This window comes from Vombatus ursinus, unplaced genomic scaffold (assembly GCF_900497805.2).
Source record: "Vombatus ursinus unplaced genomic scaffold, bare-nosed wombat genome assembly UNPS02014801.1, whole genome shotgun sequence".
In the NCBI taxonomy this organism is placed as follows: Eukaryota; Metazoa; Chordata; class Mammalia; order Diprotodontia; family Vombatidae; genus Vombatus; species Vombatus ursinus.
The window spans coordinates 24,430,291-24,445,567 of record NW_020954579.1 but is presented as its reverse complement, the minus strand read 5'-3'; the positions used below and the strand labels follow the sequence as shown (position 1 = coordinate 24,445,567).

The following is a 15,277-nucleotide window of genomic DNA, read 5'->3' as shown; positions in this document are numbered from 1 at the left end:
TCTCCAGTGTGTGTGTGAGTGAGTGAATGAGTGTGTGTGTTTGTATGATTTCAGAAAAAAACTTGCAGAAGAAACCAAGGACTCTACCATCTGGAATTTAAACCCTCCTTCAATGTCCACTGGGTCCACCAGGCCATCCAGGTGTTCTGCAGCTGCCTGAACTCATCTTACAGGGAGCGGCACCCCAAGCAGATGTGAGCACTGCCTCACAGCTCAAACAACATGTTTGTTATTCCCATGATTGCATAGCTGAGTCATTTTCCAAGTGACCATGCTACAGAAACTGTAGAAGAACTTGGGACAACAACCCTTGGGACTGTATGCCTTGTTAAAAAGAGAGAAGGAAGAAAAAACTAGCTTTTTTCAGTGGACCCCAGATGTAAACATCGAAAGTCAGTGTAATGTCTACATTCAGCTGTCTGGTGAGTGATAAGGTTCACTGACAGGAGGAGTAAGGCCATCTTGTGAGCTGCAAGCTTCCTAACTCCTCAACACCCAGAATCACAGTCTGTTAACTTCATTCTTGGTGTTGCTACCACCCAAAGAGAGACATTTTTTGGTGTGTGCTGCTCCTAATTCTCCTCTGCCTCCTGAGCGGCTTCCTTGTAATTAAGGCAAGTAGAAGATAGCTGAAGGCAAGGTTTGGAGTGGTGTCGCCTCTTTCACTGCCCCAGATTACAGCAATCCAGCCTCTTAAGACCATGGGGGGACTCCTCCTGAAAGTTTTGCTGCTGGGTGCAAGTTTAACAGGATTTCTTTACTCCTTTGTGGATTTTTGTTTCTATGGGAAGACAGTCCTCAAGAGGCCTAATTTTGTAATCATTTTGGCTGATGATGTGGGATGGGGTGATTTGGGGGCAAATTGGGCAGAAACAAAGGATACTCCACAACTGGATAAGATGGCTTCAGAAGGGATGAGGTGAGTTTTTAAAAAGATAGCCATGCCTCTTTGTTGACACTTCTTTCGTTGCCTTATCTGGGGTCTAGGTTTAACCAAGAGCTTCTAGAGGTGCAAGGAGCAGGTCTATTTATAATAATTACATGGTGCCCCGGCTGTCATCACTGGCCATTTCATATTTGATATATGCTATCTTATGATGAATATGATCTCCTCTTTAACATAAACTATTCAATATCACACCTCCAGGCAAAAGGAACACACAGTTGGCCCATATGTTGTTGTTGTTGAGTCCTTTTGGTTGTGTCTGAGGTTTCATGACCCCATTTGGGGTTTTCTTGGCAAAGATACTGGAGTGGTTTGCTGTTTCCTTCTCCAGCTCATTTTACAGATGAGGAAACTGAGGCAAACAGGGTGAAATGACTTGTCCAGCGTCACACAGCTAGTAATTGTCTGAGGTCAGATTTGAACTCTGGTCTTCCTGACTCTACATCTGGCACTCTATCCACTGTGCCGCCAAGCTGCCCTTGGTCTGTATAAAGCATAGCTAATTGTATGTGTATTATTATAAATTATAAATATATAATATAGTTACACTACAAATATTATATATTATATAAACATATATTATAAATTATAAATATATATATTTATATTACAAATATTTAATATATAAACATATAATATGTTATAAATATTATCAATTATATAAATTATAAATAGTGACACAAATTTCAGGTGCTTTATGGTTACAAAGTACTTTATAGGCATCATCTCATTAGATCCTCAGAGCAACGCTGTGGGTTAGTAGTACAAATATTAATATCTCTATGTTACTGATGAAGAAACTAAGGCTCAGAGAAATTAAATAATGTAACCATTATTGGGGGGGAGGTCTCCCTGAAATGAGCCAACCTATTCATTAAATGCTGGTTCCAAATAACTTTTATCACTTTACCCCACAAACAAATGCTGATAACACATGTCTGAACATAAGTAACTTCTGGATTTCATTCTTGTGTGTGCATCTGATAAGCTAACTAGGTCAGAGAAAGTCAGCCTTCCTCTATTTCATTTTTTTCTAATCTGCAAAATGGGGTTGATAAAGGCTACCTACTCAGTACAGCATAGTGAGTCTTCCTAGAGGTGCTGACTTATTAATTCTTTAAATCCCTAGCAGATTATTAGATAAATACTGAAGAGAATACTTAAAGCAGTAGTCATTTAGGCCTGTTTGTTCTTTTCAAGTGTTTACCTCTGAGATCCTCCCAACCAAAACCAAAGTGAGACCTAGGGAGGGCCCTTTATGCAAATACTATTTTGTTGATCTCTTATTTTTTTCTCCAACAAAGTGTTCAAACCACAGTGGTCACATGATGGAAGTAAGAGGTGACTGATTCGTGGTAATCTATCTCAAACTTTGTGTTTTGTTTTTTGTTTTTTTACTAATTGGTTGATATTCAGTTAAACTTACCAAGCATTTTTAAAAGTACCTGCTACGTGGTGCTATGTTATGCTACTATGCCCTAGGCACTGTGCTGTTTTGGTGAGAAAAACAAATCTTAAAAAAGGAAACAGTCCTTTCACTTAAGGAATTTATATTCTAATGGGGAGATAAAATATACATAAATATAATTAAAACCAAGTAATTTAAAGAGGTGAGAATGTTCAAAGCCCCTGAGAGATGTGGTTCAAGAAAGTCCTCATTTATAATGTAGCACCTAAAATGTACTTTGAAGGAAGCTAGTGCTTCTATCAAGTGTGGAGGTGAGGAGGAGGCTTTTCTTTGTTTTTGTTTTTGTATTTTATCTTAGAAGCCCTTGACTATATTTGAGTGGGGAATGGTAGTGACATAATCTAATCTGTGTTTTAGGAACCTAAACTGGTATCTGTATGGAGGATAGACTGGAAAGGGGAGGGATTGGGAACAGAGACCAATTTGGTGGCTGTCACAATAATCTGGGGGAGAGGGGATGAAGACCTGAATTAGGGTAGAGGCTGTGAGAGTAGAGAGGTCATGACAGGTATATGAAAAACATGCTTCAAGGACTGCCATCATTACTCACTTTTGCTAGTCATTCTCAATTCTCAAATACTGATAGTTTTAGGGAAATATCAGGCTTTACTGCATCTTGCTTGCTTATGAAATTGTGAAAACTGATTTGAGAGTATTTAATAAGCTCTTTTTTTTTCTGTCAGCAAATGCAGAAAATAGCAAGTATAACATTAATTATACTACAAATTATTGCATTTTCAAAACATTTTGGCATTTTTGCATAATAAAAGGTTAAAATAGCCCAGGCGTAAGAAGAAGCCATGTGTACTAGAGCAGAAGGTGTTGCTCCTTCACCCAAAGAAGGTGGCCCAGGAATTCAGTGGCCCTGACCTCCTCTCATCCTCCAGCACAGGATGGGTTCTATTCTTGTCTTCATTAGGGATGGGGAGGGAATAAAGGAGTGGAAGAAGGGAGGGACAATGACTTCCTCCTTTGAATTTGGGGAGAAAGTTCAGGATCCTTGGATTTTTCCTAGCTGGAGTGGCTTTGTCTTCATACCCCATGGAGCACTCCTGTTTTTCTGCCTCCCTGGACTTCTTCCTATACACCAATCTCTTCATCTTCCCAGGTATTCTGTCATGTTGTCCCACTCTTTTTAGTTAAATCTTCCAGTGTTGCCATGATCTTTCTTATCAAAGATCCTGAGTAGCTGTGGCCACTCCTGTCATCTTAGGGGTACCAGACATGGCCTAGGGAGGTCAGAGGCTAAACAATCAATCAGTAGCAATAACTCACATTTATGTTGCATAGTAAGAAACACTTTCATGGAACCAGAGAGCTAGAAGGAATCTTAAAGGTTTTCTAGTCTCCCTTCTTCATTTTACAAATGAGAAAACTCAGGTCCAAACAGGTTAAGTGACTTCCCTTAAATTAGTAAGAACTTAAACCCAGGTCTTCTGACTTTAAAAGCCAGTGCCTTTTGAACTAAACCCATAGTCAACTTCACAACTCTATTAAAAGGAGGGAAGGGCATTATTATAGACATTTTACAACTAAGGAAACAGAAGAAAACTGCCTACTCTCCTAAGTGCCTATTACATGCCAGGCATTGTGCTAAGTGCTAAGGATATAAAAAGTCTCAGTAGGCCAGTGAATATGTACAAACAAGCTATATACAGAATAAAAAGGAATTAATTAAAAGAGGGAAGGTACTAGAATTAAGATAGGTTGGGAAAGGCTTCCTGTAGAAGATAAGATTTTAATTGGATCTTAAAGGAAACCAGGGAAGCCAGTAGGTGGAGATGAAGGGGGGGAGTATTCCATGCATGGAATATAGCCAGAGAAAATGCCTGGAACAGAGGAACGAGTATCTTGTTCATGGAATAGCAAGGAGGTCAGTGTCACTGGATTAAAGAGTACATGGCAAGGGAGTAAGGTGTAAGAAGACTGGAAAGGTGGAAGGGGCCTCGGTCATGAAGGACTTTGAAGACCAAAGGATTTTGTATTTGATCTTGGAGGTGATAGGGAGTCTCTGGAGCTAGTTGAGTAGAGGGGCGACATGGGATTTTAGGAAAATCATTTTGGTGGCTGAATTAAGGATAGGTTGGAATGGGTAGGGACTTGAGGCAGGCAGACCCATCAGCAGGTACTGCAATAGTCTAGACATGAGATGATGAGGGTTTGTACCAGAGTGGTGACAATGTCAGAGGAGAGAAAAGGCCATGTTCAGGAGATAATGAAAAGGTGAAATCAACAGGCCTTGGCAACAAATTGGATATGAGAGCTGAAAGATAATGAGGAGCGAAGAATGACACCTAGGCTGTAAGCCTGGGGAGCCTGGAGGATGGTGTTGCCCTAAGCCAAAAGTAGTAGGGATGTTAGAAAGTGGGAAGTGTTTAGGGAGAAAGGTCTAAGTTTAGTTTTGGATATGTGGGATTTAAGATATCTACTGGACACAATTTCAAGATGTCTGAAAGGCAGTTGGAGATGCAAGATATAAAGACGTGGGCTAAGGACTAGAATTTGACTAGATGATACTGGTCAGGGATGTATGGGAGAAGTGGTATTTGAGACTGGGTCTATGTACATGACACTACTGGATAATATTAACAACTGATATTTAGATTCTGGAAACATACTAACCTCTTCCTACTCACTCCAGTTCCTTCTTTTAGAAATATTTTTAAAATTGTATTTTCTCATTTTGTCCCAAGTCTTTCATCTCACCTGAATAGAAAACCTTGTTGGTACTTGAGCATTGGCCTAGCCTGAAATCCTTTTAACATCTGTTTCAAAGACCTAGCCAGTTTCTAAAAAGAAACAAAGTCAGAATTCAAGGAAGAATTCTGTTTTCTTTAAAGATTAAAAAATAGGATGGTGATCTGAGAGAGTGCCTTTAACTAGTTTAGGGAAATGATTTTACCGGGGCACCTGACAGTCAAGTGACTATTATCTTGTTTGATAAATCAAAATTATTGCCTAGACTTCATCCTCCTATTTAATCTTGATTATGAAATGTTGATTTTGTTCTCAAATACTGTACATTGAAAATGGCCTGGGCAGAGAGATTTTCAAAGACAGGGTGGATTTGCATCCTCTTAGATTTTTTCTCTAAAAATGCTTAGAACAATCTAATTAATTAATTAATTAATTAATTAATTAGTTCCTGACAGATTTGTGTCCAAAATGCAGAGCACAGAATTTTTCTTACACAATACAATGCTTAAAATTTGCAAATAGCTTTATATGAAGCATCTTAAGTCATATTTGACTTTTATGAATATTTGCAAATGGTTTTATGTAAAGCATCTCACGTCAATCCTGTGAAGTAGGTACTGCAAGTTTTATCAGTGTCATTTACAGATGGAGAAACTGAGGCTCAGGAAGTTAAATGACTTGCCCAGAGTCATAGCTCATAAGTGTTAGAGCCTGTTTTCATCACTGTAGGTCTAGCTCTCCATTACCTATTCTCTGTAGCCTCTCAAACCATTTGCTAAATTGAAAATGTCAATCCATTCTAAGAATTAACTTTTGCTTTTCTTCACTAACTTTACTGGGTTTTTGTTGAAAACCAGTCCTTAGTTGTATAGATCATCCAAGTTGGATTTACCATTTTCAGAGACATTTGTGGGTTTGTATTAACACATTGAAAATGAAACTGAGTGTTCAGTAAACCTGGGAAAATAAATTACTTGCTGAAGTAATCTCTATTTGACAAGAATTATTGGGAAAACTAGAAAGCAGTCTAGTAGGAATTACTTTAGACCAATGTCCTTAAATCATACAGCAAAATAAGCTCAAAATAGATTATATGTTAATGGCTACACCACTAAAAAATTAGAAGACAATTAGATGAGGTACCTTTTATAGAAATGGATGGGGGAGAATTGTTATTCAGTCAAGGGGTGGAAGTGATCACTCAACAAAAAACAGATTAATTTCAATTACATGAAATTAAAAAGCTTTGTATGAACAAAATCAATGCAACTAGGGCAAGAAGGGAAGCTGCCATTTGGGAAAAACATTTGCATCAAATATCTGTGACAAGGGTCTTATATCTAAAGGACTTAATGCAAATATATAAAGCTGAGAACTATTTCCAAAGGATTTGTGGTCAAAGGATATAAACAAAGAGTTCTCTAAAGAATTACAAACTACTATCAACCATATGAAAGTTTGCTCCAAATCATTTATAATGAGAAAAATGCAAATGAAAACAGCCCTGAAATTTTATCTCATGCCCAACAAATTGGCAAAGCTGAAAAATGTAAGTATGATCAGTGTGGGAAGGGCTGTGGAAACATAAACACACTAATAAACTGTCCTTCACTCTGAAGAAGTCGACCTTTTCCTTGCAAGACCAACCTGTCTACCTGTACCCTTGATCCTATTCCTTCCCAACTTCTCCAGCTTATTGCCCTCACAATCATTTCCCCAACTCATTCTCTGATCTTCAGTCTTTCTCCATCTACTGATTCCCTCTCTGCTGTCTACAAACAGGCCCATCTCCTAGACTTTAAACACCCAACATTTTCCCGAGCTATCATCCTTTTATTTGTCATCCTGTCTCTTTCCTCTTTTCTCAACCAAACTCCTAGAGAAAACTGTACATGCTCCTTGTCTTCACTTCCTCATTTCTCACTTATCAACCCTTTGTGATCAGATATGGTTTCCAACCTCATCCCTCAACTAAAACTGCTCTCTGAAAAATTTGTGAGTTAACCTCTTAATTGCCAAATCTGATGCCTTTTTTGAATCCTGATCGTTGTTTACTATCCTAAATCCTAATCCCTTTTTTTTAAATACTGTTGACCACCCTCTACTTATGGACATTCTTTCCTCTGCAAGTTTAATGATACTACTTTTCTCTTGGTTTTCTTATGTGTCTACCTGTCTGACCCCTCTTTGATCTAGGTTCATGGGGCTAATCTATTTAGAGCCATTTTTTAACAGGTATTTGGACGGTTTTGGGGTCTTGGGGCTAATCTGAAGAGTCAGAAAGGTGATCGGGCTCTTTCACCCAAAACCTAATGTCTAACAGCTAATATTCTTTAAATAAGTGATGGTAAACATTATCCCTGCACATCTAAAAGGTGAAAGCTCCCTCACTTCTATTCCAGTGAGATTTATTGAAAGATATGACTCATTACAGAGTAATTCCTGCTGATGAATATGAGTGCTTGGAGTGCAAATGCTGCTCTTAATCACAATGGGTATTTCCAGAAGGGCCTGTAAAGTTTCTTCTGGCTCTACACTAGCCTTTTCCACACTAATACAAGTATAAGTATAAGTATTCATTTGAAGATTGAAGGATGTCTTTGACTGCAATTTGATATAATGATAGATTTCTTCTACTATATAAAATACATACACACATATACATATATATTATATATGTATGTGTATATATATGTATATATAGATATGTCTGTGTGTATATATGTGTGTGTGTGTATATATATGTATATATGTATAGATAGCTCCACTTCTAATATCAGTCTTTATCAATGAGTCTCTAGGTTTTTCAAATGTTCTCGAAGATTTATAAGTACAAATTAGCCAGGTGGTATGTGCCTGAGCTTGTGAACAATCTTTTCTGAATGCTAATTGTCTAGAGCCCAGGAGCCAGGCCTATGGACAATCTCTTTCTTACCCAAAGTTGGTTTTTGATCCACAGCACTTTCAGGTCTAGTTGCCTGTTGTCTGGAGGAAAACTTATGATGTGTTAGTTTCCATAATTAACCTAAGGATAATATCTTATCATAGTGATTTTGGGAGAATTCTCTCAGGGTGAACTGTCTGCTCAGCTTGGACACTAATAAATACTGACTTTGGCAGAGACTTCTATTATTTGAGTTAGTGGGGGGTAGAGCAAAACCTTTACAAAAATTAGAAGAAAATGAAAAAAAATCTTGTGGGACTTTTGATAAGCACATTTGCAAAACTACATGTGACAGTGCTTCAGAGAAAACTATCAATTGAACATGCCAGAAAAAGGAATTACAATAGACTAAGTGCAAAAGTTTCTTCTACTCAAAATGGCGTTTTACTTCTAGATACAGTACACAATAAGTAAAACTAACAACAGCAACAGTAGTACAGACTTCATCCATCACTTAGCTTCTGTAGCACCTTAAACCATGAGGTTAATGATGGTAGTCATAATAAGGGACTGGCTAATGAAATGAAAGACAACTTAAGACATTCATTGTCAGTCTCCTTTGCTGAAAAATCTGTGTCCTGCTCACTGACTGTGGTGTCTTGAAGAGTCTGTCTTTGACTCTCTTTTTTCTCAACATTTTCTGTCTTGGTTGACCTCATCAGCTCCCATGGGTTTAGCTATCATTTCTATGCAGCTGACTTTCAGATTTATGTAATCAGTCCTCATAAAATCAGAGGAGATGCTTATGCCTGGCACATAGCAGGTGCTAAATAAATGCTTATTCACTTCCCTTCACCCTAATTATTTCTCCTACATCACTGTCTAATTATTGTTTTGAACCAGATTTCCTATAGGAACTTCAAAGTCAACATGGCCAAAACAAAACTCATCCTTCATTTCAATCTACCCTTCTTCCTAACTTCCCTGTTGGGAGCTACTTCAGCAAGGTACAACCTCCATCTGCCTCGGTTTCCTCATCTATATTCTGGGGTTAAGAATATTATCTACCTCCCAGGGATGTCGTGAAGATAAAATGAAATAATGTTTGTAAAGCACTTTGCAAACCTTAAAGCATTACATAAATGCTAGCACCACCTTCTTTCCAGTCAGCCAGCTCAAGTGCTACCTTTTGAAGCCTTTTTTTGTTTGTTTGTTTGTTTGTTTTTTTGCTAGGCAATGGGGTTAAGTGACTTGCCCAGGGTCACACAGCTAGTAAGTGTCAAGTGTCCAAGGCCGCATTTGAACTCAAGCCCTCCTGACTCCAGGGCCATTGCTTTATCCACTGCACCACCTAGCTGCCCCTTGAAGCCTTTCTTAATCCACAGAGCTGCTAATGCCCTCCTTCCCAAAACTTCCTTTTTATTCATTTTGTGTAAGTTATGTATATGCTTATGTATGTAAGTTATGTATTACATATAATATCAAATATATTATATATAAATATATAAATATAAATACATCTATGTACTATATTCTATGCACTTGTATTCTGTCATACTTGACAGAATATAAATAAAGCAAGAACCATTTGATTTTTGCTTTTGTATACTTAGTGCCTGGCACAAAGAAGGTGCTAAAAAAATACTTATTGATTGATTGAAAAATACATCATGGATGGAGTTGTGAATTGGCCTAATCATTCTGAAAAGTAGCCAGGAATTATATTTTTAAAATAGTGAATAAAATGTTTATGTTCTTTGACCCTGGGATGTAACCTAATGAGGTGAAAGCCAGAAAGTTGCTATAAACTCCAAAACAAAGTCCTTTTTGTGGAAACAAAGAACTAAAAACAGAGTAGATGCCCATTGACTGGGGAATAGTTCAAAAATTGTACTTCAACGTAACAAAATATTACTGTACTATAAAAAAAGAAAAATATGAAGAATTCAGAAAATCATGGGAAGACCTGAACTGACTGATGAGCAGAGTGAAGGAAGTAGAACCAGAAAACTTTATATGCAATTACTACAACAATGTAAAATGGAAAGAAGAAGAACAACAACAAAACCCTCAGATTTTGGGGTGCAGTTATAATGACCAAGTCTGTCTCCAAAGAATGGAAAAATATTCCCCCCTCCTTTCTTTGCTGTACATGTCAAATATTGCATGTACTGTCATGGTCAGTTGATGTGTTGTTTAATTTTAATTGAAAATTTTTTTCTTTCTTTTTCCTTTATTATAAGAGATGGTTTGCTGGGGAAAGGGGGAGAGTAAATTTGGGTATTAAGGTTATATAAAAATAAGAAATATCAGTAAAAATTTCAAATTTAAAAATTAAGGTGATAATATAAATAGTAAAAAGGAATTTGAGAAGAAGCATACCAAGCACACTGTTTTTAGGTGAACACAATGGATAGCATTGAAATGATTTCAGAGTATAAAGAACACGACTAGTCCCAGGAAAATATAAGAAGGAGGCCAACACTGGCACCTTTTACTGCCTCTTTCTGAGTCTTTTTCCTGCTCTTGACCAATTATTTTAGGTGTCTGCTCCTCTTTTTAGAAAGAAAACATCCTTTAAAGCTTGTATGATTTGAGAGTCAGTGTAGTTAACTAGACAGTGGAAATGGTATCAAAACACCTCAGTTCAAGTCCTGTGTACTAGCTGTATGACCTTGTACGGGCCGTTAAACTTCCAAATCTCATTTTTCTTATTTGTAAAATGGAAATAATAATGACATACTACCTATCTCACAGCTTTATTGTGATCAAATAAGGTACTATACATTAACATTTTATCTTGTCAATTATAAACTTCTTGAGAACAAAAAGCATCTCTTATTCATCAGTTCTTTGTACATGGTGGAGACTCCAGGCTTTATAAATATTTACTGAATTAATAGATGAGTTTCATGCATATTCCTTCCTGGAGTATTTTCATTTTAAAGGAAAATTCTAAAGATTAAAATTTTAAGGATGAAATTTCAGACACTGTAAGGAATGAAAAATAAACATTTATTGAGCACCTACTATATACCAGACACTAGATACAAATAACAGAATTAAGATAGTCTTAGCCCTCCAGAAACTTATACTGTAACTGGGCATATAAAAGACATACAGGGCATGAGGCAGGCTGGGAAGAGAGTTTTGGTCTGGGGAGTCACAGTGATGGTGAATGGAACTAGAAGGCAGTTAGTTGTCACACCCTTTCCAGTATCAAAGAGGGCAGCTAGGTGGCACAGTGGACAGAGTGCAGGGCCTGGAGTTAGGAAGATTCATCTTCCTGAATTCAAATCTGGCCTCAGACACTTAGTCACTGTGTGACCCTGGACAAGTCATTTAACCCTGTTTGCCTCAGTTCTGTATCTGTAAAATGAACTGAAGAAGGAAATGGCAAACCACTCCAGTATCTTTGCCAAGAAAACCGCAAATGGAGTCACGAAGATTTGTACAGAAGTGAAAAATGAGTGAACCTCCTCCTCCCTTCCAGTAGCAATGCTTGTATTGCTTTGATTACTGTTTCTGGAGCTAGAGGTGGAGGGGAGGGCATGGAGTAGAAAGGGAAGGTATGCATAAGTTTCTGGTCAGATGGTGAGAGGCCTATACTCAGTAGTCCCTGGTTTCTTGGTGGGAACCAGGATGAGTTGTGAAGCATGGTCTGGAGCTAGCTAGATCTTGTAGGTTATATCTGGTGCAGTTTCAACTCACATACCAATCAGTATAGCTGACCTGGGGGCTTTTCTCTGCTCCTTTTGTAATATACTACTAGAACTGCCTATTAGTAAAGTAGATGGGAAAAGGAAACGATTTTAAAAAAATTTCCCCTTTGAGGCCTCAAAATATGTGATAGCATAAGAGAGGTTTTCATTCCAGTGACCTCTAATAATTTAAAAGACAACCTCAAAATTCCCCTTTTCTATTTTAAATCTCTTGGAAACAGAGACTGGACCTCTTTAACTTAGCAATGATCTGCATTGGAAGGGTCTTACTTACCTTGTTGATATGGTCACTTCTAGCACTGAAGTGCTGTAAGTCTAATATATTTAATTTATTCAGTGCTAGATTACTTTGGTTAGTGTCTGTCTATGTTTTAATGTGCATTTTATCTATTTTTTTTCTGTTTCAGTTATCTGTTCTGCTATAATATCTGGCTTGATATTTTTGTCTTGTTTTACATTCTGTTTTCAGTCTTTAATTAAAGCCTTTGTTCTTTCAGTTGGTCAGAGCCTGCCCAGGTTGACCTGGAAAAGAACATTTTCCAAATAATAAAGCCTCTTTGTTGCTTCATTACTTGCCTCCCCCATCTAAGATGGGCTAAGAAGAGGGGAAATTCACATTGGTTCATTTAGCAATGTAATCACAACTTCTGAAAGGGAAGGATGTGAAATTCATTGATTGAAAGGTTTCTATCTCATAGAATGTCAAAACTGGTAGGGATGATAGGGAGCATATAGGCCAACAGCTTTATTTTTGCACATGAAGAAACACAGACCCAGACAAGTGAAGTGATTTAGCCAAGGTCACTTGGAGAAGAAGTCCATCCAAATTTGTACTGAACTCTTTCATCTCCAAATGCAGTATTCTTTCCACTACATCATGTTCTCATTTACGTGCCTAATTGAGGATTGTTTGTGGACCAGTCATTCATTCAACACATATCTATTAAGCATTATGCACGAGGTATTGTGTGTTAGGTACTGGGAATTCAAAGATGGGAAATGACATGGTCCCAGCTCTCCAGAAGTTCAATGACAAGGTGAGGAGAAGACTGCACGGAATGCTAGGAGGTGAGACCCCAGGCCATTGTCCTGTAAGACGGGAAACAGAAACCCCTGGACACTTTAAGAACTATTTGTGGGAATACTCCTGCTGGGGGGAAGAGAGAAGTAGCTTCCTATTGTTACAAATTATTATTGCTAACTAGGTGCCAAGCCAGGTTGTTTCTACCACTGTTAGAAAATGTAGGGGCTATCAGTACCTTCTAAATTTTGCTGTGCTGGAGCCAAGCCCCAGTGGCCCTGCCCTTTGTCTCTGGGTTCTTGTCAAGTGAGGCAGTTGGACTAAATGATTTGTAAGGTTCTTTCCAGCTCTATAATTCTCTGAAATGAATTTCCTTTTTTTTTTTGCATTCATTCCATGTTTTGTAGTTTCTTCCCATAGTTTCTTTCCTTCCAGGTTTGTGGATTTTCATGCTCCGGCCTCTACCTGCTCCCCGTCCCGGGCCAGCCTGCTTACTGGAAGGCTCGGGGTGCGAAATGGAGTTACACACAACTTTGCCATCAGCTCAGTGGGAGGCCTGCCACTTAATGAGACCACCTTAGCCCAAGTGCTCCAAGAGGCTGGTTACATCACAGGAATGATAGGTAATACTACAAGTTTCACTTCTAGAATGAACTCTCTCCCTCCTCACCTCTGCCTCATAGAATTCACTGTTTACCTCAAAGCATAGTTCAACTTGCCATCTCCTTTAAAAAGCCTTTCCTGATCATCTGAGTTCTTAGGGCTCTCTCCCTCTTAAAATTAGGCTGCATATGTTGTTGTTATTGTTCAGTTGTATCCAACTCTTCGTGACCCCATTGGGGTTTTCTTGGCAGAGATACTGGCGTGGTTTGCCATTTCCTTTTCCAGTTCATTTTACAGATGAGGAAACTGAGGCAGAGAGGATTAAGTGACTTGCCCAGGATCATACAGCTAGGAAGTGTCTGAGGCCAGATTTGAACTCAGATAGATGAGTCTTTCTGACTCCAGGCTAGGCACACTCTATCCACTGTACTGCTCAGGTACCCTGGGCTATATTACTTTTCATATACTTTGTATTTTCTCAGGAGACTCTTGAGGGCCAGGACTGTTTCATTTTTGCCTTTGTGTCTTGAGTACTTGACACATAATAGACACTTAAAAATTGCCTGTTGAATTGAATTAAAAGTTGGCATGCTAATGTCCCTCTGCATTTTCTGTATGAGGCTGCCACTGTCATCTTGGCAGCTAGGTGGGATAGCAGGTAAAGCCCTAAGCTTAGACTCAGGAAAACTTGATTTCAAATATAGCCTCAGACACTTACTGGCTATGTGGTCCTGGTCCAGTCACTTAACCTCTGACTGCCTCAGTTTCCTCTGCTGTAAAATGATGATAATAATAGTACCACTTCAAAGGTTGTTTTGAGGATCAAAAGAGATAATATTTTAAAGTGTTTAACACAGTGCCTAGCACATGGTAGGTGTGTAATAAATGCCTGTTCCCTTCTTCCCTTCCTGTCCCTCCTCAATCTGTCTCTAGCTCATGCAAGTTTCATTCTGCCTTGTTTTACTTTTGTAAGTAAAATGGATTTAATGGAGTTTCGAGTCTGACAATTTTTCTTCTTCTCCTTTCCTTTTTCACCTCTCTTAAAATATGAAAATCTCAACAGCATCATCAGAGTACATGCGCTTTTAGGGAAACTGGTGCTTTCAATCTCAGAGAGCCAGATCCAGTAGGTTTCCTGTTGTCCCCCTAAGCAGACTTCATGGACAGAGAGATTATTCCAACAAAACCAGATACTTTTGAGTCTTCATGCTGGGTGCATTGTTTGCTATCTTTAAGTTTCCTCTGGTAAACTAGACATCTACTTTGCTTTGAAATGGAGCAGGATGTACTCCTCAAAATAACCCTACCTACCTCTAGTAAAAGGACCCTTCCAGTTTACCATGGAATAATTTTGAAGGAAATTAAGCTGAAGTGTACTATTTATTTCATTGTGTCAGACCAGAAAAATCCTTCTACTTCAGTCTCCCTCCAGGGCCTAGTCCAGGGGTGGGGAACCTGCAGCCTCAAAGACACATGTGGCCCTCTCGGTCCTCAAGTGCAGCCTTTTGACAGAGTCCAAGTTTTACAGAACAAATCCTTTTATTAAGGGGATTTATTCTGTGAAGTTTGGTTCAGTCAAAGGGCCACACTTGAGGACCTAGAAGGCTACATGTGTCTTTGAGGCTGCAGGTTCCCCACCCCTGGCCTGCTCTGTCCTCAGTTTCATGTTCCCAACTCTCTGTTTAGACCATGAGAATTCCAAAGCACTTTGCAGTTCGGGGATGGCAGGTGTGAAGGAAATACCCCTGTGGACTTATTATTTTTGCTCTTTCTTTGTCTTTTCACTTTAGCCATATTCAACGTATGGCAAAAGGGGAGAATGGTGAGGCAGGCAAGAATGCAGGTGTCCCTGATACAGAGTGTGTGGAAATCTATTCTCTCTTCAGTAATTTATATCAATTTAATGCCACAGGGGAGAAGGGAAGGGGAGGAGGAA

General features: G+C 38.6%; 1 protein-coding gene across 8 annotated transcripts in view; it reads left to right on the top strand.

Annotated features, from left to right (window-relative positions):
* Positions 1-15,277, top strand: part of ARSG (arylsulfatase G) — a 176,454-nt gene that overhangs the window by 93,467 nt on the left and 67,710 nt on the right. For 5 of the 8 annotated variants that reach the window (XM_027872870.1, XM_027872872.1, XM_027872871.1 and 2 more), the window contains 2 exons: positions 55-919; positions 13,174-13,361. In XM_027872870.1, coding sequence (XP_027728671.1) covers positions 702-919; positions 13,174-13,361 — 406 coding nt within the window. In that variant the 5' untranslated portion in view covers positions 55-701. Of the gene's footprint in view, positions 1-54; positions 920-8,892; positions 9,003-13,173; positions 13,362-15,277 lie in introns of those variants that run through there. The other 3 variants (XM_027872875.1, XM_027872876.1, XM_027872874.1) reach the window with 2 other exon arrangements.